The sequence below is a fragment of the Pseudophryne corroboree genome, chromosome 9 (assembly GCF_028390025.1).
Source record: "Pseudophryne corroboree isolate aPseCor3 chromosome 9, aPseCor3.hap2, whole genome shotgun sequence".
Taxonomy (NCBI): domain Eukaryota; kingdom Metazoa; phylum Chordata; class Amphibia; order Anura; family Myobatrachidae; genus Pseudophryne; species Pseudophryne corroboree.
Window position 1 is genome coordinate 327,195,711 of NC_086452.1, and position 25,388 is coordinate 327,221,098.

A 25,388-nucleotide genomic window follows, 5' to 3' on the forward strand; every position below is an offset into this window, starting at 1 on the left:
TGGCGTAACATGCACATGGAATATTACTACATTGGTGTAACGTGAATTTTGGGCACTTGTGTGGCATGTGAATTTTGGGCACTGTGTGGCATAATGTGATTTGGGGGATTTTATTTCAGTATATGTAATGTAACATAACTCTGACTATATCGTGATATAACCTATAACTGTTGCTATATATAGATATATACACTGCTCAAAAACTAAAAGGGAACACTTAAACAACACATCCTAGATCTGAATGAATGAAATATTCTTATTAAATACTTTGTTCTTTACATAGTTGAATGTGCTGACAACAAAATCACACAAAAATTATCAATGGAAAACAAGATTTTACTTACCGATAAATCTATTTCTCGTAGTCCGTAGTGGATGCTGGGGACTCCGTCAGGACCATGGGGATTAGCGGCTCCGCAGGAGACAGGGCACAAAAATAAAGCTTTAGGATCAGGTGGTGTGCACTGGCTCCTCCCCCTATGACCCTCCTCCAAGCCTCAGTTAGGATACTGTGCCCGGACGAGCGTACACAATAAGGAAGGATTTTGAATCCCGGGTAAGACTCATACCAGCCACACCAATCACACCGTACAACTTGTGATCTGAACCCAGTTAACAGTATGACAACGTAGGAGCCTCTGAACAGACGGCTCACAACAAGAACAACCCGATTTTTTTGTAACAATAACTATGTACAAGTATTGCAGACAATCCGCACTTGGGATGGGCGCCCAGCATCCACTACGGACTACGAGAAATAGATTTATCGGTAAGTAAAATCTTATTTTCTCTAACGTCCTAGTGGATGCTGGGGACTCCGTCAGGACCATGGGGATTATACCAAAGCTCCCAAACGGGCGGGAGAGTGCGGATGACTCTGCAGCACCGAATGAGAGAACTCCAGGTCCTCTTTAGCCAGGGTATCAAATTTGTAGAATTTTACAAACGTGTTCTCCCCCGACCACGTAGCTGCTCGGCAGAGTTGTAATGCCGAGACCCCTCGGGCAGCCGCCCAGGATGAGCCCACCTTCCTTGTGGAATGGGCCTTGACAGATTTAGGCTGTGGCAGGCCTGCCACAGAATGTGCAAGTTGAATTGTGCTACAAATCCAACGAGCAATCGTCTGCTTAGAAGCAGGAGCACCCAGCTTGTTGGGTGCATACAGTATAAACAGCGAGTCAGATTTTCTGACTCCAGCCGTCCTTGAAATATATATTTTCAATGCCCTGACAACGTCCAGCAACTTGGAATCCTCCAAATCGCTAGTAGCCGCAGGCACCACAATAGGCTGGTTCAGGTGAAACGCTGACACCACCTTAGGCAGAAAATGAGGACGCGTCCGCAGTTCTGCCCTGTCCGAATGGAAAATCAGATATGGGCTTTTATACGATAAAGCCGCCAATTCTGACACTCTCCTGGCTGAAGCCAGGGCCAGTAGCATGGTTACTTTCCATGTAAGATATTTCAAATCCGCCGATTTGAGTGGCTCAAACCAATGGGATTTGAGAAAATCCAAAACTACATTAAGGTCCCACGGAGCCACTGGGGGCACAACCGGGGGCTGTATATGTAGTACTCCTTTTACAAAAGTCTGGACTTCAGGAACTGAAGCCAATTCTTTCTGGAAGAAAATCGACAGGGCCGAAATTTGAACCTTAATGGACCCCAATTTGAGGCCCATAGACAATCCTGTTTGCAGGAAATGTAGGAATCGACCCAATTGAAATTCCTCCGTGGGGGCCTTCCTGGCCTCACACCACGCAACATATTTTCTCCAAATGCGGTGATAATGTTGTGCAGTCACCTCCTTCCTGGCTTTAACCAGTGTAGGAATGACCTCTTCTGGAATGCCTTTTTCCCTTAGAATTCGGCGTTCAACCGCCACGCCGTCAAACGCAGCCGCGGTAAGTCTTGGAATAGACACGGTCCCTGCTGAATCAGGTCCCGTCTTAGAGGTAGAGGCCACGGATTTTCCGTGAGCATCTCCTGAAGTTCCGGGTACCAAGTTCTTCTTGGCCAATCCGGAGCCACGAGTATCGTTCTTACTCCCCTTTGCCGTATAATTCTCAGTACTTTGGGTATGAGAGGCAGAGGAGGAAACACATACACTGACTGGAACACCCACGGTGTTACCAGAGCGTCCACAGCTATTGCCTGAGGGTCTCTTGACCTGGCGCAATACCTGTCCAGTTTTTTGTTGAGACGAGACGCCATCATATCCACCTTTGGTTTTTCCCAACGGTTCACAATCATGTGGAAGACTTCTGGATGAAGTCCCCACTCTCCCGGGTGTAGATCGTGTCTGCTGAGGAAGTCTGCTTCCCAGTTGTCCACTCCCGGAATGAACACTGCTGACAGTGCTATCACATGATCTTCCGCCCAGCGAAGAATCCTTGCAGCTTCTGCCATTGCTCTCCTGCTTCTTGTGCCGCCCTGTCTGTTTACGTGGGCGACTGCCGTGATGTTGTCCGACTGGATCAACACCGGCTGACCCTGAAGCAGGGGTTTTGCCAGGCTTAGAGCATTGTAAATCGCTCTTAGCTCCAGTATATTTATGTGAAGAGACATCTCCAGGCTTGACCATACTCCCTGGAAGTTTCTTCCCTGTGTGACCGCTCCCCAGCCTCTCAGACTGGCATCCGTGGTCACCAGGACCCAGTCCTGTATGCCGAATCTGCGGCCTTCTAACAGATGAGCACTCTGCAACCACCACAGAAGAGACACCCTTGTCCGTGGCGATAAGGTTATCCGCTGATGCATCTGCAGATGCGATCCGGACCATTTGTCCAGCAGATCCCACTGAAAAGTTTGTGCGTGGAATCTGCCGAATGGGATTGCTTCGTAAGAAGCCACCATCTTTCCCAGGACTCTTGTGCATTGATGCACAGACACTTTTCCTGGTTTTAGGAGGTTCCTGACAAGTTCGGATAACTCCTTGGCTTTCTCCTCCGGAAGAAACACCTTTTTCTGAACCGTGTCCAGAATCATTCCCAGGAACAGCAGACGTGTTGTCGGGGTCAACTGAGATTTTGGAAAATTCAGAATCCACCCGTGTTGTTGTAGCACTACTTGGGTTAGTGCTACTCCGTCCTCCAGCTGTTCTCTGGACCTTGCCCTTATCAGGAGATCGTCCAAGTAAGGGATAATTAATACGCCTCTTCTTCGCAGAAGAATCATCATTTCGGCCATTACCTTGGTAAAGACCCGAGGTGCCGTGGACAATCCAAACGGCAGCGTCTGAAACTGATAATGACAGTTTTGCACCACGAACCTGAGGTACCCTTGATGTGAAGGGCAAATTGGGACATGCAGGTAAGCATCTTTTATGTCCAGGGACACCATAAAGTCCCCTTCTTCCAGATTCGCTATCACTGCTCTGAGTGATTCCATCTTGAACTTGAATTTTTGTATGTACAGGTTCAAAGATTTCAGATTTAGAATAGGTCTTACCGAGCCGTCCGGCTTCGGTACCACAAATAGCGTGGAGTAATACCCCTTTTCCTGTTGTAGGAGGGGTACCTTGACTATCACCTGCTGAGAAAACAGCTTGTGAATGGCTTCCAATACCGTCGCCCTGTCTGAGGGAGACGTTGGCAAAGCAGACTTTAGGAACCGGCGAGGGGGAGACCTCTCGAATTCCAACCTGTAACCCTGAGATACTACCTGCAGGATCCAGGGGTCCACCTGTGAGCAAGCCCACTGCGCGCTGAAATTCTTGAGTCGACCCCCCACCGTTCCTGAGTCCGCTTGTAAAGCCCCAGCGTCATGCTGAGGGCTTTGCAGAACCCGCGGAGGGCTTCTGTTCCTGGGAAGGAGCTGCTTGCTGCCCTCTCTTACCCTTTCCTCTGCCTCGGGGCAGATATGACTGTCCTTTTGCCCGCTTCTTATAGGACCGAAAGGACTGCGGCTGAAAAGACGGTGTCTTTTTCTGTTGGGAGGGGGTCTGAGGTAAAAAGGTGGATTTCCCGGCAGTTGCCGTGGCCACCAAATCCGATAGACCGACGCCAAATAATTCCTCCCCTTTATACGGCAATACTTCCATATGCCGTTTGGAATCCGCATCACCTGACCACTGTCGTGTCCATAAACTTCTTCTGGCAGATATGGACATCGCACTTACTCTCGATGCCAGAGTGCAAATATCCCTCTGAGCATCTCGCATATAAAGAAAAGCATCCTTTAATTGCTCTAAAGTCTGTAAAATACTGTCCCTATCCAGGGTATCAATATTTTCAGTCAGGGAATCCGACCAGACCACCCCAGCACTGCACATCCAGGCTGAGGCTATGGCTGGTCGCAGTATAACACCAGTATGTGTGTATATACTTTTTAGGGTAGTTTCCAGCCTCCTATCAGCTGGATCCTTGAGGGCGGCCGTATCAGGAGACGGTAACGCCACTTGTTTTGATAAGCGTGTGAGCGCCTTATCCACCTTAGGGGGTGTTTCCCAGCGCGCCCTAACCTCTGGCGGGAAAGGGTATAATGCCAATAACTTTTTTGAAATTAGCACTTTTCTATCTGGGTTAACCCACGCTTCATCACATACATCATTCAATTCCTCTGATTCAGGAAAAACTACAGGTAGTTTTTTCACCCCCCACATAATACCCCTTTTTGTGGTACTTGTAGTATCAGAGATATGCAAAGCCTCCTTCATTGCCGTGATCATATAACGTGTGGCCCTACTGGAAAATACGTTTGTTTCTTCACCGTCGACACTAGATTCAGTGTCCGTGTCTGGGTCTGTGTCGACCGACTGAGGTAAAGGGCGTTTTACAGCCCCTGACGGTGTCTGAGACGCCTGGGCAGGTACTAACTGGTTTTCCGGCCGTCTCATGTCGTCAACTGATTTTTGTAATGTGCTGACATTATCACGTAATTCCATAAACAAAGCCATCCATTCCGGTGTCGACTCCCTGGGGGGTGACATCACCATTACCGGCAATTGCTCTGCCTCCACACCAACATCGTCCTCATACATGTCGACACACACGTACCGACACACAGCAGACACACAGGGAATGCTCTATTGAAGACAGGACCCCACTAGCCCTTTGGGGAGACAGAGGGAGAGTTTGCCAGCACACACCCAAGCGCTATAATATATATGGGAACAACCCTATATAAGTGTTGTATCCTTATAGCAGCTTAAATATAGTAATATCGCCAAAAAAAGTGCCCCCCCTCTCTGTTTTACCCTGTTTCTGTAGTGCAGTGCAGGGGAGAGTCCTGGGAGCCTTCCTCACAGCGGAGCTGAGCAGGAAAATGGCGCTGTGTGCTGAGGAGAATAAGCCCCGCCCCCTATTTCGGCGGGCTCTTCTCCGGAGTTTGTGAGATCTGGCAGGGGTTAAATACATCCATATAGCCTCAAGGGCTATATGTGATGTATTTTTTAGCCATAAAAAGGTATTATACATTGCTGCCCAGGGCGCCCCCCCAGCACCCTGCACCCTCCGTGACCGCTGTGTGAAGTGTGCTGACAACAATGGCGCACAGCTGCAGTGCTGTGCGCTACCTCAGGAAGACTGAAAAGTCTTCTGCCGCCTGCTTCTGGACCTCTTCCATCTTCGGCATCTGCAAGGGGGGTCGGCGGCGCGGCTCCGGGACCGGACTCCATGGCTGGGCCTGTGTTCGATCCCTCTGGAGCTAATGGTGTCCAGTAGCCTAAGAAGCCAATCCATCCTGCACGCAGGTGAGTTGACTTCTCTCCCCTAAGTCCCTCGATGCAGTGAGCCTGTTGCCAGCAGGACTCACTGAAAATAAAAAACCTAAAAACTTTTTCTAAGCAGCTCTTTAGGAGAGCCACCTAGATTGCACCCTGCTCGGACGGGCACAAAAACCTAACTGAGGCTTGGAGGAGGGTCATAGGGGGAGGAGCCAGTGCACACCACCTGATCCTAAAGCTTTATTTTTGTGCCCTGTCTCCTGCGGAGCCGCTAATCCCCATGGTCCTGACGGAGTCCCCAGCATCCACTAGGACGTTAGAGAAATCAAATTTATTAACCCATGGAGGTCTAGATTTGGAGTCACACTCAAAATTAAAGTGGAAAAACACACTACAGGCATATCCAACTTTGATGTAATGTCCTTAAAACAAGTCAAAATGAGGCTCAGTAGTGTGTGTGGCCTCCACGTGCCTGTATGACCTCCCTACAACGCCTGGGCATGCTCCTGATGAGGTGGCGGATGGTCTCCTGAGGGATTTCCTCCCAGACCTGGACTAAAGCATCCGCCAACTCCTGGACAGTCTGTGGTGCAACGTGGCATTGGTGGATGGAGCGAGACATCATGTCCCAGGTGTGCTCATTTGGATTCAGGTCTGGGGAACGAGCGGGCCAGTCCATAGCATCAATGCCTTCGTCTTGCAGGAACTGCTGACACACTCCAGCCACATGAGGTCTAGCATTGTCTTGCATTAGGAGGAACACAGGGCCAACCGCCCCAGCATATGGTCTCACAAGGGGTCTGAGGATTTCATCTCAGTACCTAATGGCAGTCAGGCTACCTCTGGTGAGCACATGGAGGGCTGTGCGGCCCCCCAAAGAAATGCCACCCCACACCATTACTGACCCACTGCCAAATCGGTCATGCTGGAGGATGTTGCAGGCAGCAGAACGTTCTCCTTGGCGTCTCCAGACTCTGTCACGTCTGTCACATGTGCTCAGTGAGAACCTGCTTTCATCTGTGAAAAGCACAGGGCGCCAGTGGCGAATTTGACAATCCTGGTGTTCTCTGGCAAATGCCAAACATCCTGCACGGTGTTGGGCTGTAAGCACAACCCCCACCTGTGGACGTCGGGCTCTCATACCACCCTCATGGAGTCTGTTTCTGATCGTTTGAGTAGACACATGCACATTTGTGACTTGCTGGAGGTCATTTTGCAGGGCTCTGGCAGTGCTCCCCCTGTTCCTCCTTGCACAAAGGCGGAGGTAGCGGTCCTGCTGCTGGGTTGTTGCCCTCCTACGGCCTCCTCCACGTCTCCTGATGTACTGGCCTGTCTCCTGGTAGCGCCTCCATGCTCTGGACACTACGCTGACAGACACAGAAAACCTTCTTGCCACAGCTCGCATTTATGTGCCATCCTGGATGAGCTGCACTACCTGAGCCACTTGTGTGGGTTGTAGACTCCGTCTCATGCTACCACTAGAGTGAAAGCACTGCCAGCTTTCAAAAGTGACTAAAACATCAGCCAGAAAGCATAGGAGCTGAGAAGTGGTCTGTGGTCACCACCTGCAGAACAACTCCTTTATTGGGGGTGTCTTGCTAATTGCCTATAATTTCCACCTGTTGTCTATTCCATTTGCACAACAGCATGTGAAATTGATTGTCAATCAGTGTCGCTTCCTAAGTGGACAGTTTGATTTCACAGAAGTGTGATTGACTTGGAGTTACATTGTGTTGTTTAAGTGTTCCCTTTATTTTTTTTGAGCAGTGTTTTTTACTTGTAAACACTGCATACTCTATTCAATAATAATTTCTTCAAGGTGCTGCCTTATAGTCTGACCCAATAATACAGAAATAGACACAAAATCCAGTGTAAGGGCACGCAATCTTCATCATAAGACAAAAAATAACTTATTAATTTCTTCACCACCCAGTTAGGCACTTTAGAATCACATTGAGAATGGCTCTTAAAACAATGCTCTCTGGGGGTAATTCAGAGTTGATCGCAGCAGCAAATTTGTTAGCAGTTGGGCAAATCCATGTGCACTGCAGGGGGGGCAGATATAACATGTGCAGAGAGAGTTATATTTTTTTTATTGTGATATAGTTTTTCACAATTTTAATCACACACATATACATAAAAATGGAATCGTACAATTTAAAAAGTTATAACAAGCTTATCTGTTGTAAATGCCGTTGGAGAGGTAGTGGAAGCTGGTCCAACGCGTTTCGTCCCTTTATCAGCTTTTATGGGACTTCCTCAGGGGAACCCTGAAATTGTACGATTCCATTTTTATGTATATGTGTGTGATTAAAATTGTGAAAAACTATATCACACTATTAGTTCCCTTTTCTTTCTGTTTTTTTCCTTGAATGGAAAAAAACCCTTTTTTTTCAAAGGTACTATACATTGTCAAGGAGTACCTTATAGGAGCAGCATTCTAAAAAGGAGTGAGTCATTACCTTCCTTTTCTTATTTTTAAACTTTATCACTCGGGTGTGATTCTGATTATTTATATTAGAAATCACATTTTTAATATAGTGGTTTTTGAGACACTATAGGCACATAGCACTTTGTTATAAATATATATATTTTTTTATTGGCACTAACAAGTCACTGGTCACTTTATAATACTAAGAGCATTTTTGCTGACACATATCTTCCCTTTCTGCCTATATAACTGTACCTAAACCCCTCGTTGAGGGTGTCCGTACATGGAGTAAGAGGACAAGGGAAGACGACCATATAAAGATACCACAACAGGCACATCTTGATCATATCTCTGGTACGCATATATATTATTAGCTGTACATTGAAGGAATTTTCCACACCAGAGCACTGAAGGCGCAGAGACTTTATCCCTATTGAACATATATATATATATATATATATATATATATATATATAAATCAAAAAAGACAAGTTTACTTAGAAACCGGTACTCATAGCAACAATTACATTTTCAAACAGTTACGGCAGTTAAAATAGAGGCTCAATATATTTCAGCCTTCCACACATTTCACCATCTTTCCTTCACCCATTTACCTCTTTGTCACTTGCTGTTAGATAGGCAGCTTTCATGTAGTGGAACTGAGCAGCTCGGATGGCGTTATACCAGCTGACAATTTCCTGTGAAGCAGAAAGAGGATTGCTGTTGCATGTGTTTACACTTACGTTGCCCTGCCTGCACGGTGCTCAGCACAACACACTTAAGGGTTGTATCCAATTAGCCACGGTACTGTGGCTATTTGACTCACCCGGGGCCATCCTATTAGCCCCGATACTGATGTTTATCAGGTATATGGTTTTGGCTGCCTCAAGCAAGTGAAAGCAAATCCCCAATTTGTACTAAATTTTTTGGAGATAGCTGCCACAAAAACACATAGGTCCGAGCATGTTAGGGGGGTGTCCAATTAGCTGCACTGATTTTTCGCACGGAAAAAAATTGGCTGTAATTGGTTAGCCCAAAAATGTTCATCAGGAAAAAATTGCATTAAATGCCTGTTTTTTTCCAAGCAAATATTAGCGCACCTAATTGTATATATACTCCCTCGTCTGGCACTCTATGCCCACTCCACTTACACTTATTTACCTTATACAATATATAATCTCTGCATTACACTCCTTATACAAACACATTCCATGCATATATATTCTATGTAGTATTACCTTCACTGAACTCTTTATACAGAGTAAATGCCGATTCTGTGCATTAATATCCTGATAACCCATCATTCAGTAATTAGTATATATTGTTTACCCTTAGTACAATCTATCTATACAGTAATATCACGTTCCCCACTCACAGGCCTGGTGTAAAGCAGCCAGGTGATAAAAAAATCCTAATTTCTTAATATATTCTTATCTAAACCAAATCTACATGGTTCAGCATGACACCCTTAATTCACCTGCCCATCATTGTGGTATACAAATATATTCCTGGTCTTGTTGTCCTTGATATACGTGATCTGTAAGCCGTGTTCATGTTTCATCTTCTCAGGCTGGAAGGTGGCGTTAATACTGTCAATTTTGATTACAGCCTTTGGTTCCTTAGCCTAAAAACAACGGGGTGGCAGGAGTCAGGTAGACAAACACAAATTGTGGCACGTAAGGGTAATCTCCACATCAATGCTACTGCTATACTGTGCATACACACCTATTTTTGTCATTCGTAAGGCCAACGGCTACCATAATAAAACAAGTACACCTATACTGCAATGTCATTCTGCCCAGCTTTAGAAAAATAGAGCTTTCAATACAATTATTACAAGTAGGTTTGAACCTACAGTATCCTGAGCAATTCGGTATCTTTAAATTAAACAAAATTATCATTTATAAATGTCACCCTCATATTAAACATCCTAATGTTTCCTTAAGACGCTCACATCCGGCTTTATGAAGTATTTCAAGGTGCCATCCATCTCTGTCAGGACGAACTTTCTCAAGCAATACTGAGCATTATCTCTTCCTCGCTTGAACAATATTCCCTCCTTTACTCCTGCAAGGAAACACATTCTGTTGACATCTAGAGGAAACTATGTAGACTGAATCCCCCTTGTATCCCCCTATCTAATTTAGTCCAAATACAAATCATGGAGCTTATGCAGAGGTGAACGTTTGCCAGTTAGTGTAGCGCATCTATCTGCCCTGTACATGCTCCAAAAACAAGCGCACACAAATGCAAGTATGTAGTGTGGAAGGTACTGTATGTACTATACACTTATGGGGTATGATGGGGTGTTCTTACACAGGCAGGGTTTACAGCAGCAAGTAGGTGCAGATACACCTGTTAGGAATCATATATTTTGCAGCTAGTATAGGACAGGAACAAGAACACACTAAATCTCTCTGCACATGTTACATTTGCTCCAACTACAGTGCAACATGGTTTTGCCCAACTGCTAACTTTTTTGGTTTGCTAACAACTCTGAATAACCCCCTATATTTGTTATCTAAAGTTAATGTAAATAAAGCTAACAAAGGCAGTAACTTATATTACCAAAGTAAAAACAAATTGTACTGTCACGTCTAGCAAGTAGTATGTCCAGGGCCGTAACTATGGGTGTACAGGGCTCTGTACACCCATAGTTATATACCGACACCGGGATCCCGACCGGCACAATCCCGACAGGGGGGCGAGCGCAACGCAGCCCTTTGCGGGCTCGCTGCGCTCGCCACGCTCGGTACACTAATTTATTCTCCCTCTATGGGTGTCGTGGACACCCACAAGGGGAGAATATGTCGGGATTGTGCCGGTCGGGATCCCGGTGTCGGGATCTTGACCGCATCCTAACACAATGATAAAAGACATTGCAAAATGCTGCTGTTGAGGGAGGTTCCCACCTCTAACAAAGAATGGGGGGGGTCACTTTTTAAATTCTTCATTTTATAACATGATTTGGATTGGAAGCTTCTGTAAATGTGAGATCTTGTTCCTACAGAAAGGGGAATTTTTTCCATGACTCCTTGTACAATATAGCCTCCTGAAAACATGGAATCATTTTATAGTCAACATCTAAATTCCTGGTTGTATCCACACCTGAAGAATGTGTTCTTCTCACTGCTGTGCTGATTGCTAAGAGAGATCTCCTACAGCCATGGTATGAGGTGCAGATAGTCTACCAGATCAGCCATGGCGAATATTCAGACTTTAGGCAGAAGTCAAACATGGGGCCTGAATCTGAGTAGAATGCTCAGCGATAGTTAGAAAGAGATGCAGAACAGAATCTGATTCACGTCTGTGGAATTCAGTGGGTCTTCCTAGTAGGTAACGGGGGAGATGGCTAAAGAGATGTGGATGTGTCATGTGTGTGTCACTCTAAGTAGCTGCATCCAAAAATGCACAACTGCTCACGGAGGAGTCCATGGTCAGCTGGAGAAACTGCACCTGTCATAGAGCTGGTTCAGGTTTTGATGGTGCATCCGATGGTGGCGTCTAAAGACTCATAGAGATGCTGCAAGAGGGCATCTCAGTATTAATGAAATCGCCCATGGCTGCAGCATGAAGATAAAAAGGTGGCTGCGTCTGCATGCAACTCAGAATCAAGCCCTTACACAATGAATGGTATAAATCTGTTAAAGACAAGTTAAACAAGAGGGATGACAGAGTACTTGGCAAGTACCTATGTGCATCTCCACCTTCTCTCCCCATTGCCCATTTAGAAGAAGTGTTACATGGGGCCGAATGTAATGAAGTACGAGACGGCCGTAGCTCCGAGATTCTGGCCGAACACGTACGTTTTTTTTAAAGCAAAAAACATTTACACGTTGGTTTTGCCTTGTAAATGTTGCCGCTTTAAAAAATTGGACGTGTTCAGGCGGACAAGAATATAGATTCTTTTTAAGCAACAGTCATTGTCTGGATGAGTTGGGGTGACAGGGGCAGGGGCAAACATAGTTACAGAAATTCCCAAAGCACAATGCAAATCCAGGTTTTTATAGATGTATATAAAGGCATATGGTAACTTTCATATAAAAAAAAATCACCTATGCTCTTAGAAACCTGTTAAGCACCAAGTCTGTTGACAACCGTATTCATCCTTACCACTTGGAAGGCCATCTGAACCTTCTCTTTTCACAAATTGTTTGCGCTCATATTTTGCCAGGATCCACTGCTCTCGCAGCACACTGTAAAGAACAACAAGGATAAGGAAAGTTAAGGCAAAGAGTCAGCCATGCAAAATAAAAAATAATAGGGAAAGGGTAGCTCAGGACAGAGAACAATGGGGCAGATGTATTAACCTGGAGAAGGCATAAGGAAGTGATAAACCAGTGATAAATGCAAGGTGATAATGCACCAGCCAATCAGCTCCTAACTGTTCATTTACATATTGGAGCTGATTGGCTGGTGCGTGTATCACCTTGCACATATCACTAGTTTATCACTTCCTTATGTCGTGTCCAGGTGAATACATCTGCCCTAATATAAGGCTGGTCACAGACTAGTCATAGACTAAACAATAATGATAAGAGCTGACCAAACACCACACGTCCCTGGGTCTGAGCGATGCAACAATAATTGTCATGTCTCCATACACTGCATGATGAAAGGGCTCTATCTTCACATTGCAACATGGAATCATGAGGGAGATTGTTGGGAGGATCAAACATGTTTGATAATCCAATGAAATTATCCCCACCTTTTCTCTGCTGGTTGCAGTCATTTTCAAGTCTTGAAAGGTTATTATTCATGTACATACACTGAATAATATTTGTTCAGTACTGTCCTGCATCGGCCAGTTATAAAGGTTTATTGTTCAGTGTATGGCCAGCTTAAGGGGCCTATTTATTCATTTCTGTGAAATCTCCTGCATTAGGCTGTTAGTAAATAGCGTTGATACATAAATTATGCAGAAACTGTAGTTTCTGCATCATTTTATGATAAAAACCTCCCCAATAAATAGTACCCTAAGAGTTTGTGAACATGAGATATGCCCCTGAGCCTGTGATATCTTAAGGGTGATTGGTGATTACAGCACAACTGGTATTGCAAATTGAGATAATCGAAACCCAGGAATATATAGCAGCAGCACCAACAAGCGTGCTGAGCGAATAGTGGACAGACATAGACAGAAGAAAACAGGATATGATACATCAGTGTCAGCATATTCATTATTTGGTGCAATGATCTTTATATGCAGTGCTCAGTGCCCGGGCTTGTTGGAGGGGTCCGGTCTGCCCACCACCTTCCGCGTCTTCTGACCCGTTATCAGCTGGCAACAGCCTCTCTACCCAGTTTAGCATGTGCTGCTGTGTGCTGGGGAGAAGAGATGAGTGCAGCCATCTCCTCTGCCTGCAGGGGGTATAGTGATCGCACTGATTGTGGAAACCCCTCCCAGATCTGCCTCTAGCTGAGGGTCCCACTATGCCCCTCTGTGGTGCAGGTCGCAAGACAATAGTTTATTCCTGTATTTTAAGGGGGCGGGGTCACCTCTCCGTTATTAGGACACACACCCTGCATTACCTGGGCCCGGTCAAGCTCAATCTGGCCCTGGCAGTGTCATGTGGTGAACTAAGCTCAGGCCAAACAGACCACAAGTGAAAGAAAGCCCTCGTGTGTACGACCCTTTATATTGCAGAAGGATGCATACATTGTGCATAATACAGGGCACACAAGATTGGTAGACCATTGTATAATTACTTAAAATGTACAGATATCTTGGCTGTTTTTCTTACTGACAATCCTTGTGTGTGGGTTTGTAGTAATACACAGGAACATGAGCCTCGAATATTGCTTTAGCCAAGTCATTCCCGTGTCTGTCAAGAAACTAAGAGAGCAAGAAGGGGTTATTCAGGGAAAATAAAAAGGAAGCAAAGCTAATAAATATATGCATTTTTTTATTAGATAAGTCTTAACTTTGTAACAGTTCTGATATACCTGGAAGCAATTTTTTTTTATCTGATAGATAATTACATAAATTTACTAAAATGCCTGCCACACGCAAATGACTGCTCTACAGGTAATAGGTGGCATGCTAGGTCTTACACATACTGAACATAGGGGCAGATTTATTAAGCCTGGCGAAGTGACAAATTAAGTGATTAGGACAGTACAGATGGTGTAATGGTTAGCATTACTGCCTCACAGCACTGAGGTCATGGGTTCAATTCCCACCATGGCCCTAACGGTGTGGAGTTTGTATATTCTCCCCGTACTTGCGTGGGTTTCCTCCGGCTACTCCGATTTCCTCCCACAGTCCAAAAATATACTGGTAGGTTAACGAAAATTAACCCTAGCGTGAATGGGTGTACATGTGGTAGGGAATATGGCGCAGGGACTGATGTGAAAGGCCAAATATTCTCTGTAAAGCGCTATGGAATATGTGTGTGCTATATAAATAACTGGTAATAATAATAAAGTGGAAGGTGATAACACACCAGCCAGACAGCTCCTAACTGTCATTTTTCAAACCCAGCCTGAAACTTGACAGTTAGAAAATGATTGGCAGGTGCTATATCACCTTCACTTATCCAGGCTTAATAAATCTGCCCCATAAACTATATGCTGTATAAGCTACACAGCATTGCCCCTTGTAGGAGATCATTATGGCAGGCAGCATTCGATATACGTGTCATTTGCACACTACTATGAAGAATGGATAAAGCTGTTATTCGGCACTGACTTAGGTATGTAAGGAGCCAATGGTGTAATTCAGATTCACAAATACTAATAGACTGCACCTGACTGCAAATGCCAACGTAGAATAGAAGGATGGTAGCATTCCTATTGCTCAATAATGAGCTGTAAATCACAGAATACCTATCCAATAAAATTGGACTTTATAAGACAATGCGGGCACAAAACTCCAAATAAGCAATGAATACAAATATTCTATTGTCCTAGAATGATGATAATACATATCACAGTATCAGATTAAAAATAACAGGCTAGAAAAGTGAACACAAATAAAGCACAAAATGAAAACACAATTTGTAATGACACGCTGCTGTTACTGCGACGCAATTCACGGATAACCTCCGCTCTGCTTTTATGCTTTTTGTTGTGTTTTTACACCTTATTAACTGTACATACCCTATCCATGCCCCAACATAATTTCTCCTTTTCAGACTCCTGACTTAACAAGACTATTTCAGAAAGGTTACTTAATTACTAAGTAAAACACACATGGAAATGATTTCATGTACAAATTGCTTGCACCACTTTCATTGATTTTACATAAAGAAGGTTTTGTCCAAATTCAATTGCAATGGGCACATCCCTAGGGCCATTCTCTCTATTCTTCTCTCTCTGTCAGTGTCTTCAACATTGTTAGCATGGTCAGCAATATGAGACAGGCAAGGGCAGTGACCATGGTTGCGAACATTCATGACCCTATCTTGGGCGGGATGTACTAATGTACATCGCCGCCCTGCGCCACGATGCTGATTGCATATGTACTAACATATGCGATCAGCATTGCGGAGGACAGCTCTTCCGATAAGAGCTGTCCTCCGCGATGCGCAGCGGCAGCCTGACTTCCGGGATTCGGCCCCAGGAGTCAGTCTGCGCATGCGCGGGGTGACGGGGGCGGCCGCAGGGCATGCTGGGAGGGATCCGATCAGATCCCTCACACAGCGCCGCGGGGAGAAGCCCATAGGCTTCTATGGACGTACGCCAGCTAAAGCTGGCGTACCCCGCCGCGGCGCTGTCCTGCCGGCCGGGGCTTAGTACATCCCGCCCCTTATGAGATAGAAACATAGAATTTGACGGCAAATAAAAACCTCTGGACCCATCTAGTCTCCCCTTTTTTCATTTATCCTTTTGCCAATTTCAACCCTATTTGTTCCTTAGGTACGTGTAATGATATTCTTATGCCTATCCACTACCCTTTCTGTGAAGTGGTTTCCTCAAATTTCCCCTGAACCTACTTCCCTCCAGTTTCAGTGGATTTTCTCGAGTTCTAATACTTTTCATCCTTTGAAGAACGTCTCCCTCTTTATTAAAACCCTTGGCACAAAGTTTCTATCATGTCCTACGTTTCCCATCTCTGTTCCAAACTATATATATTAAGATCTTTTAGTCTTTCAAGGTAAGTTTTGTGGTGTAGGCCGTGCCCCATTTTAGTTACCCATCTTTTACAGTCTCTAATGTATTTATATTCTAGATGAAGCCATACCAATGACCTACACAGTGGCATTATTACTTCTTTCTTTCTTAGGGTATGTACACACGGTGAGATATTTTCTTTCGATTTTGACTATATAGTCAAAAACGTAAGAAAAGTTAGTGCAGATCGCAAGGTGAAAGTCACCTTGCGATCCCGATGTGCGGCCCTGCCAGGTCGGCATCGCAAGAAAAGATAGACTGTGCAGGCAAGTCAATCCTTGCTAGATCGGTGTACTATGTAGTTCATCTCACATGTCAATGACATCTCACATAAGCCAAAATCTCACATAAGCCAAAATCGTAAGCACACATAGTCCATATCTCAAGAAAAGTTAGTCTAAATCGGTGGTGCTGGGCTCCGGGGAGTTCAAGGGAAATCGCAAGTGAAAATCGGGCATAGCAAGTATCTCACCGTGTGTACACACCCTTACTGCTACTGATTCCTCTCCCTATGCAACCAAGCATCTGACTTACCTTCCTCATTGCTTTGTTACATTGCTTATCTGCTGTTAAGAGATCACAAATGATGACTCCTAAATCCCTTTTCTCCTCTGTATTTTCCATTATAATGCCCTTGATACTATATTTAGCCTTTGAGACCCAAGTGCATGATTTTGCATTTTTTACATTAAACTGTAGTTGCCATGTTCTTGCCCATTCCTCTAGTCTACCTACTGTAGATCCTCAATCATTTGTTTTACCTCTCCTGGTGTGTCTAGATTGTTGCATACTTTTGTGTAATCTGCAAAAAGGCATATTTTCCCTTCAATACTATTTGCAATGTCACCAACAAAGATATTAAAAATCATTGGCCCAAGTACAGATCCTTGGGGTAGTCCACTGGTAACCTTTCCCTCCTGTGAATACACTCCATTTACTACAACACTCTGGGGCAGATTTATTAAGCCTAGTGAAGTGATAAAGTGGATGTAGATAAAGTCCCAGCCAGTCAGCTTCTGTCATTTTTTAAACCCAGGGACAGATGTAATAATCCTAGAGAAGGGATAAAGCAGTGATAAGTGCAAGGTGATAACGCACCAGCCAGTCAGCTCCTAACTGTCAGTTTACATACAAACTACATCTATGTCCTCCCCCCTCCTTTGATCTATTACTTTAGCCACCAAGTAGTCAAAAAAGAATAAGATTTGTTTGGCACGACCTCCCTCCAGTAAATCCATGCTGTTTGGGATCCTGAAAATTTCTGTATTTGAGATATTGCACAACTCTTTCTTTTAATAGTGGTTCCATCAACTCCTGATGTAAGGCTTACTGGTTGATAGTTGTTTTCCTTCTTTCTTACGTCCAATTTTGAGCAGTGGGACTACATTTGCTCTTTTCCAGTCCACTGGAATTTCTTCCTGTCAGGGGCAAGTGCAGGATTTCTGGAGGGAGGTTTCCAAATTAAAATAACAATCTCCTGCTCCTGCCCGTAGCATGGCGAGCGCAGCGAGCCCGCAAGGGGCTCATTTGCGCTCGCCACACTGTCGGTAAGCCGGCGGCCGGCCTCCCGGCGCCGGAATGCTGGTCGCCGGGAGACCGGCCGCCGGCAGATCGTAGTGAACCCCTCTGCTGAACAGTGGAGCAAGTGCAGGAGTTGCGGAAAGCGATGGAAGAACCTAGGGGGCAGATGTATTAACCTGGAGAAGGCATAAGGAAGTGATAAACCAGTGATATGTGCAAGGTGATAAAGGCAGCAGCCAATCAGATCCGAACTGTTAATTTACATATTGGAGCTGATTGGCTGTGCCTTTATCACCTTGCACATATCACTGGTTTATCACTTCCTTATGCCTTCTCCAAGTTAATACATCTGCCCCCTAATCCTCAAGGCACACTAACAGTGTCGGTTTTAGTGATATCCATGCTTGGGCACAGATGGTTAAATCAAAATAACTCAGGTACTAATTAAGTCACCTGTGCTCAAGTATGGCTATCCATGAAACCTGGAATGTAATTGTGCCTTGAGAACCATGGTTAGGAATTCCTGGTATAGACTGTATGAAACATATTCAACTAATATAAACATAGTGGCCAGGAAGAGGTTAAACTTTCCATAATAAATAAACATAATATAACCATAGGAGACAGAACTGCACTCTCTAAGCACACATTCTGCAACCTCATGGTAAGGCACCTGTCTCTTCTTCCTGGAAGCTATTTTCTGATCCAGAGCACTGACTGAGTACTCAGATCTCTGCACAAAGCAAACTTGGTAGAAGTTGCTACACTGGGCAACTGCAGCAGCTACACTTTGGGACAGATGTACAGTATTAACCTGGAGAAGGCATAATAAAGTGATAAACCAGTGATATGTGCAAGATGATAAACGAACCAGCCAATCAGCTCCAATATGTAAATTAACAGTTAGGAGCTGATTGGCTGGTGCATTTATCACCATGCACGTATCACTGGTTTATCACTTCCTTATGCCTTCTCCAGGTTAATATATCCGCCCCGATGTCCCTTAAACTGTAAGTTATGGCAGCAGCTGTAAAAATCACATTGTAAACTATTGCTATCATGGTCATAATTTGAGCAGCTGGCTAAGAGGAGGGGGATTTCCAGGCAACCGGAACATCGGCACCCTATCTTAAAGATAGCAGTGCGGATAATAGCAGCGTGCACACACGTCCACTGAAATACATGATACCATTCTCCCTCACCTCCCCCCACCACATCCCCCATATTACCCCAGGTCATACATCTACCCTTCACTCTCTGGGCCGGTAGTAATGCCGTCCAAGTTCGCCTGACGGGCAGGTTGTCGGCTGAACTCTAAGATTTTTTTTAAAGGGCAACCATTTACAACGGATAGTTATGCCTTGTATATGGTTGTCCCTTTAAAAAAGTCTGAGTTTAGCCGGCAATCCGCACGTCGGGCAAACTCAGACAGCATTACATCTCGCCCTTTGTCTTAAGCCTTTTTATTCCTCTATTTGATTTTCTCCTTTCACTTATATACTTAAAGAAAAGGTTTGTCCCCTTTACCTACTAACTGGAACATTTCTCTTCAGCTGGTGCCTTTGCACGTCTGATTACCTTCTTAGCCTCCTTTCTTCTGACAAGATATGCCTCTTTGTCCTCATTATTTTGAGTCTCCTTAAAATTCCTAAACAGTTGTCTCACAAAATATATTTATTTGCCTGTGCTGTATTACTGGCAAGGCGGACACAAGAAAGATGAAATTAAGTCTTTGTACAAATATAATAGAAGTTCAATATTGACTGATCTGTGACCAATGTACGCAGCTGCTGGGACTTGTAAAGCTGTTGGTTGGTATCTCGGTACAAATCCAGGTGGCTCTGGCATTTGCACATTCGCAGCTGCAGCGCCATTAGCGTATATCTCTGAATCGGGCCATTAGGTATTGCATTAATGGCATCAAAGCCATAACCTGGGTCATGCTTGTGTTTATGGTTAACTATGTGATTGCTGTTAGAAATAGTGCTCAACTGTATCTACCTCCTACTCTGCTATGCTACATAATAACACTCCAGACACTCAACAATTTTACACTGACACCAAGGCTATGTATCATGCAGTTTGCACTAAAAAGGCAAAATATTCTCTTGACTATCAAAAGAATTGTTATTTCCGATGGGGTAATAAAGCCGGAAAACTGCTGGCCTCGGTAGTTCACAGTCAACGCCCCCCTCTGACTATCTGTAAACTTAACTCTGACAGTGACCAACTGACCTCTACATCTACAATAGCTGCATCATTTTTAGAATATTATACAAACTTGTACACTGCTTCCCCTGACAATCCTTCTATAGGTATGGAATTTATACGGCGAGCTGACGCTCCGCTGTTAACGGTTGCAGAAAGTGAGACAGTAGTTGAACCCATTTCTGAATTAGAATTGCGCTCTGCCATGGGTAAATTGGCCAACGGTAAAGCCCCGGGTCCGGATGGCCTAGGAGCTGAATACTATAAATTGCTGTCCCCGCATTTATTGCCATATCTTTTATCTTTGTTTAACTCCATATTGTCTGGCAAGGACCCCCCACCTGATTTTAATCAGGCATGAATCATCGTGCTACCTAAACCAGGCAAAGATCCACACTAGTCCAGTCGTATCGGCCTATTTCATTATTGAACCAAGATCTTAAATTGCTAACCACCATTGTAGTGCAACATCTGCAGGCTCTACTTCCAAAATTGTTGCATCCTTCCCAGATGGGCTTTGTAAAAGGCAAGTCATCCGACAAGTTGTGGCTGCTTTAACTCATTCCTTATCCAATCCATCAGGCAAAACTTTACTAGTTAGTTGTCACGCTGACAAAGGGTTTGATTGGGTATCCTGGACACATTTACTTAGGGTATTTCATTTGTATAATTTTGGCACTGGATTTATTTCTTTTTTTCGAAGTCTGTATGACTCCCCTAAGGCATTCCTTACTATCAAGGCTTAAATACGGCTAGTTTTTCCCTATTCCGTGGTACTCGACAGGGCTGTTCTCTTTCCCCTCTCCTTTTTAATTTTGCCTTGAATCCCTTGATCCGACGCTTTTACTTATATACCCCATGGCGAGGCATTGTGCTGGGCTCTAACACTCTAAGGGGTATATTCAATAGAAGTCGGGTCCATTCCGACATGCAGTTGTCGGAATGGACCCGACAACCCCTATTCAAAAGAGCGGCCAAATCCGACTGTCGGACTTGGCCGTTCCCTGACCTGCAGCCGCTGACAGCAGCGCCAGAGTGAGCTGTCAGCGGCGCCAGGGGTGGGGGTGGGGGAGCGGTCAGCGGCGCCGGAGCTGAGGGAGAAGCGGTCAGCAGCGCCGGGGAGGGGGGGGAGCAGGGGGGAGATGTCTATGGCACCGGGGGGGAGAGAGAGCATAGCGGACGGGAGAGGAGAGGAGGAGACGGGGGAGCAGCGGCTGCAGCAGCGGAGGCTCACGGCAGCGTCCACCCGGCTCCAGCAAGCGGGACGTCGCTTGCTGGAGCCGGGTGGACGCTGCCACTGGGTCCCTGCTCTCCCCGCTGCTCCCCCGTCTCCTGGTCTCAGTTCAGTTATCTCAATCCGACTTTTTTTAAAGTCGGATTGAGATTGTCAGAAACGGGGCTAAAAGCTGTCGGGTTTGGCCCCGCTTCCGACAATGCACGCTGATCGGCGGCTGAAGCCGCAATCAGAGTGCATTCCGACAGCATTCCGTCAAGTCGGGTTTCCCGACTTGTCGCAATAAATGGGGCCATAATGAATAGGTCGGAACCCCTTCCGACCTAAAACTGTCGGAAGCTGCCGTCTTTCCGACAAGACGGCAGCTTCCGACAGTTATTGAATATACCCCTAAAAGTCTCTGCTTATGCGGATGACTTATTATTATATTTTTCCAATCCCCAGGAGGCGTTTCCTGTTTTTTTGAGTCTTTTAAATAACTTTGAGAGCATCTCGGGACTTCTCATAAATAAATCAAAGACTAAAGCATTAGCCATACATACCGGTGCTTCCAAAGATTGGTCATTTGGTTTCACTTTTGTTTGGGCCCTCATTACAATATCTTGGCATCCCAGTGAACCCAACAGACCTGTATAGGCTTAAGTTCCCTAGGGTGATATCAAGTATATTGTCAGACTTTCAATCTTGGCGTCATTTACCATTATCATACATTGGTAGGTGCCACCTTATCAAGATGATTTCCTTCCCACATTTGTTGTACTTCCTTCAAATGCTTCCCTTGTTGTTGAAGGATTCAGATTTGAAGATACTGAACCGGGCAACTAGCATTTTTATCTGGGCCGGCAAAACAAACAGGTTTTCATTATTTAAACCATGTTAACCTATCACTTCTGGGGGTATAAATTTACCCTGTATTTGGAGCTACTCCCTAGCAGCGAACTACAGATATGCGGTGGATTGGATTAGTGCCACAAATAATTATGCAATCCCTGAGTTGGAACAGACCTTTTGTCCTAATGTAGCTTTAGCTAGCCTCTTACACATGAAACCCTCTAACTTCCCCTCCACTATATCCAACAACTTACTACTGACCACTACCTGCACGGCCTGGCGACTTTCTCGCTCTCGTTTGGGCCTCTCATCACATAACACCATCTTTCTTCCACTACCTCATGTCACCTATATGAGCTCTTCTCATAATGATATTGATTCCTTGGTCAGAACTTCAGGAGATAGGGTTTGCGCCACATCATTATTGTATCTCTACATCAAACAAAAGCTTAATTTAGACACCTTACAAACAGGTATGGCCAAATGGCCCATAGATTTGCCTACTGTTTCCCTTAACTCACTTCTTACTGCGTTCGCTCACCTTAACAAGATATTAGTATCCTCTTCATATGTGGAAATGCAATACAAACTCCTGCACAGAGCATATTCTACCCCAAAATTATGGATGCTAATTGATGCCTCTTCAGATTCACGATGCTTTAAATGCACTGCTTCTGATGCTGATCTATTTAATTGCATGTGGAGCTGTGCTGAGGTTCATAAATTTTGGTTCACAGTGTGTCAGTATTTAAAGGATGTCTATGGTATTCTTTTTTTTTTTTTTTATTGAAGCACAGAGCAATCAGTAACAGACATGACAAATAGTAGATACAACATATGTAACATTCTGAAGTGAGCACTTTGATACAATATGACTATGTTGTTACATTCCATTCAAAAAGAACCTTAGCTGACACAAAGAAAACAGTTCTGGACACAATAATGAAAACCACTTGGTAAATCTGCATATTACAGCAGAGAATATCTGCACTGAATGCCTCAGCTTCACCACTGCTTTTTCAAATTTTCCCAAACCAAAAGAAATAGGAAGCAACTGCTGGTCAGCAGTTTATTTCCAGGGAAACCTTACACTAAACATTATGGTATATTTTAATGAACAGAAATTAATTCAAGACAATATTAGTCACTTAGCTCAACTAGCAATTTTGATAACGCAATCAGGAGGTAAGCATTTCGGCAGCATTCTGTTGCAATATACCAAATAGCTTGAGAGCATATACCGTATAAATAATATAAAAAGGTGAATAATAAACTACTAAACAAAGTATTTACGTAGCATTTATGCCGCGAAATGAACAGTACTCAGACACAATGGTAATGTATGAGAAACAAAGTCAGGTTCACATAAGTTGAACAATGACTACTGAGGTGACCATTATAAAGCAGTCACCAAAAGCATCATGAAAAAATTAATAAAATCAGTGTTTAAACAAAGAAATAATACAAATTATAAGAAACGTTACAGCAACAGGAGAGAGTACAAAAAATAAATTGAATTAACAAAAAAAAAAAAGGGGGAAGAGACGTATATGTATGACACATCAGGCAAGTATTGATATCCATAAGGCTTCCTAAACAAGATAGTAAGTAAGAACAGACTACAGGGAGTTATTTGAGCGCAGATAGCTGAAAATATTTTAGAATCAAGCTGTGTGAATTCGTACTAAGAAGCAACTTCCTGCCCAAATATATAAGTATAAATACACATGTACCTACAAAAAATGTAATAGGCAACATAAAGGCGGGACTAAGTGCAAACAGTTGGAAAGTATAGGGTCATTAAAATAAATAAATAAATAAAAAAAATAGGGAGACAAATAATCAAGAAACATGTGAATTACAAGTAGAATATTAATTATCAATTGCTATGTCAGATTAGTACATATTGGTGAAAGATCCAATATAAGGAATACCATAGGGCAGGGACAGTTAACAGTCATTCAAGTAACAGCACCACGGCGGCCTTGATACAGAGATGGTATAAACTCAGTGGGGGGTAATCCTAATTGCCAAAAGAGCATTTGTCGCATATGAGTACGTTTTATTCCATTAAGTAAGCACAGCTGCTCATCTGGAATATTAAACGTAAAAGTGTCAGTATAACTGAGGGCAAGTCTGCTGTCCATGTGCATTAATGAGACCCCAGGCTCACAAAGTAAATCCTGGGTGGCAAAGAGGAGAGTAGCAGGGTGCCCCTCTAAAGTAAGAGAAGCAACATGTTGAGAAGCTGCCAAGTCAAAATTGATGCCAACATCCTCAGGAAGAGGCATGGGCATCAAATCAACAGATTTAGCGTTAGGACTAACTGGAACTGGCTCATTACTTTCAGAGTCACTCTGGATATTGGTTAGAGTACCAGGAAAAGGGGCGTGGGAATGCAAAGGGATCGGGTCAGTGTCAAATAGAGCCAATAAGCTATTACATTTTTCATCTAGATAGGGTGTTAGAATTTTCAATAATTCCATTGCCAAATGAGTAGCATAACCTGTAACATTGAGACCCAAAGGCATAACCTCTCCAGCTGGCAAAACAGGAAGGATGGGGGGTGAAGAGGAGCACTCCTCCAATTGAGAAATTCCATAAGCAGACATGATACCAGAAACAGTGTATCTTGCTTAAAGAAGAAAAACCTGGGAAATCTTAATTGTAAAGCAAGGTTATAAAACTCAGGGGTTGCCTAACACTATTACATGAACACAGATATAAAGTTGAAATAATCCTGGAAAAAAAATTACAGGTATCGAGTGTATGAAATAATTACACTGTAAAAGGAGGCGTTATACTCAAGTGTACCACCAGGTGGCAGTATTACAACATACAAACTGAAGTATGGCTAATAAAACGATGTAAAATTCACATAGCCCAGTAAATAATTATAGTGCAAAATTATACCTGTTGAAGTCAGCTTGGTACTTAAATGTGGGTGTTACACAGCAGAAGCAACAACGATGTGCCCCATATATATGTGGAAAAAAAACCTAATATAATATCCATTAACTAGTACAAAAAACGTCAAAAGAAAAACCCTCCAGCAGGCTATTGTATCAGTTAATATGGACACTTTTCCTGCCTCAGAGATGTTCGGAAGCACAAACTGGAGTTTATGTGAAATGAGAACCAGCAGAGTCAGTGTCCAAGGACTTTGAAGCGACTAGATGGGAGTAAACTTCAGTGATTCCGAATAGGAGACTTCTGTGACAACTGTACAGTTCCAGTCAGGAGTAGCAGTCACTAGTCTGGATGCACTAGCACAGTTATCCAAAGTAACAGAGGATCTCAGCTGCCCTGGAGCTGCAGCCAATCGGGAACAGCCTTCTGAATACAAGATGCACGGCAACACTGCAGGGATGGTGTTCCAGATC

The 25,388-nt window shown here is 44.1% G+C and overlaps 1 protein-coding gene across 3 annotated transcripts in view; it reads right to left on the reverse strand.

Moving 5' to 3' along the window:
- LOC134958135 (arf-GAP with dual PH domain-containing protein 1-like) overlaps positions 1 to 25,388 on the reverse strand; it is a 120,107-nt gene that overhangs the window by 73,747 nt on the left and 20,972 nt on the right. For all 3 annotated transcript variants that reach the window (XM_063940516.1, XM_063940518.1, XM_063940517.1), the window contains 5 exons: positions 13,841 to 13,932; positions 12,210 to 12,292; positions 10,051 to 10,163; positions 9,574 to 9,720; positions 8,711 to 8,794 (listed from right to left, as the gene is read on the reverse strand). In XM_063940516.1, coding sequence (XP_063796586.1) covers positions 8,711 to 8,794; positions 9,574 to 9,720; positions 10,051 to 10,163; positions 12,210 to 12,292; positions 13,841 to 13,932 — 519 coding nt within the window. The remainder of the gene's footprint in view (positions 1 to 8,710; positions 8,795 to 9,573; positions 9,721 to 10,050; positions 10,164 to 12,209; positions 12,293 to 13,840; positions 13,933 to 25,388) is intronic.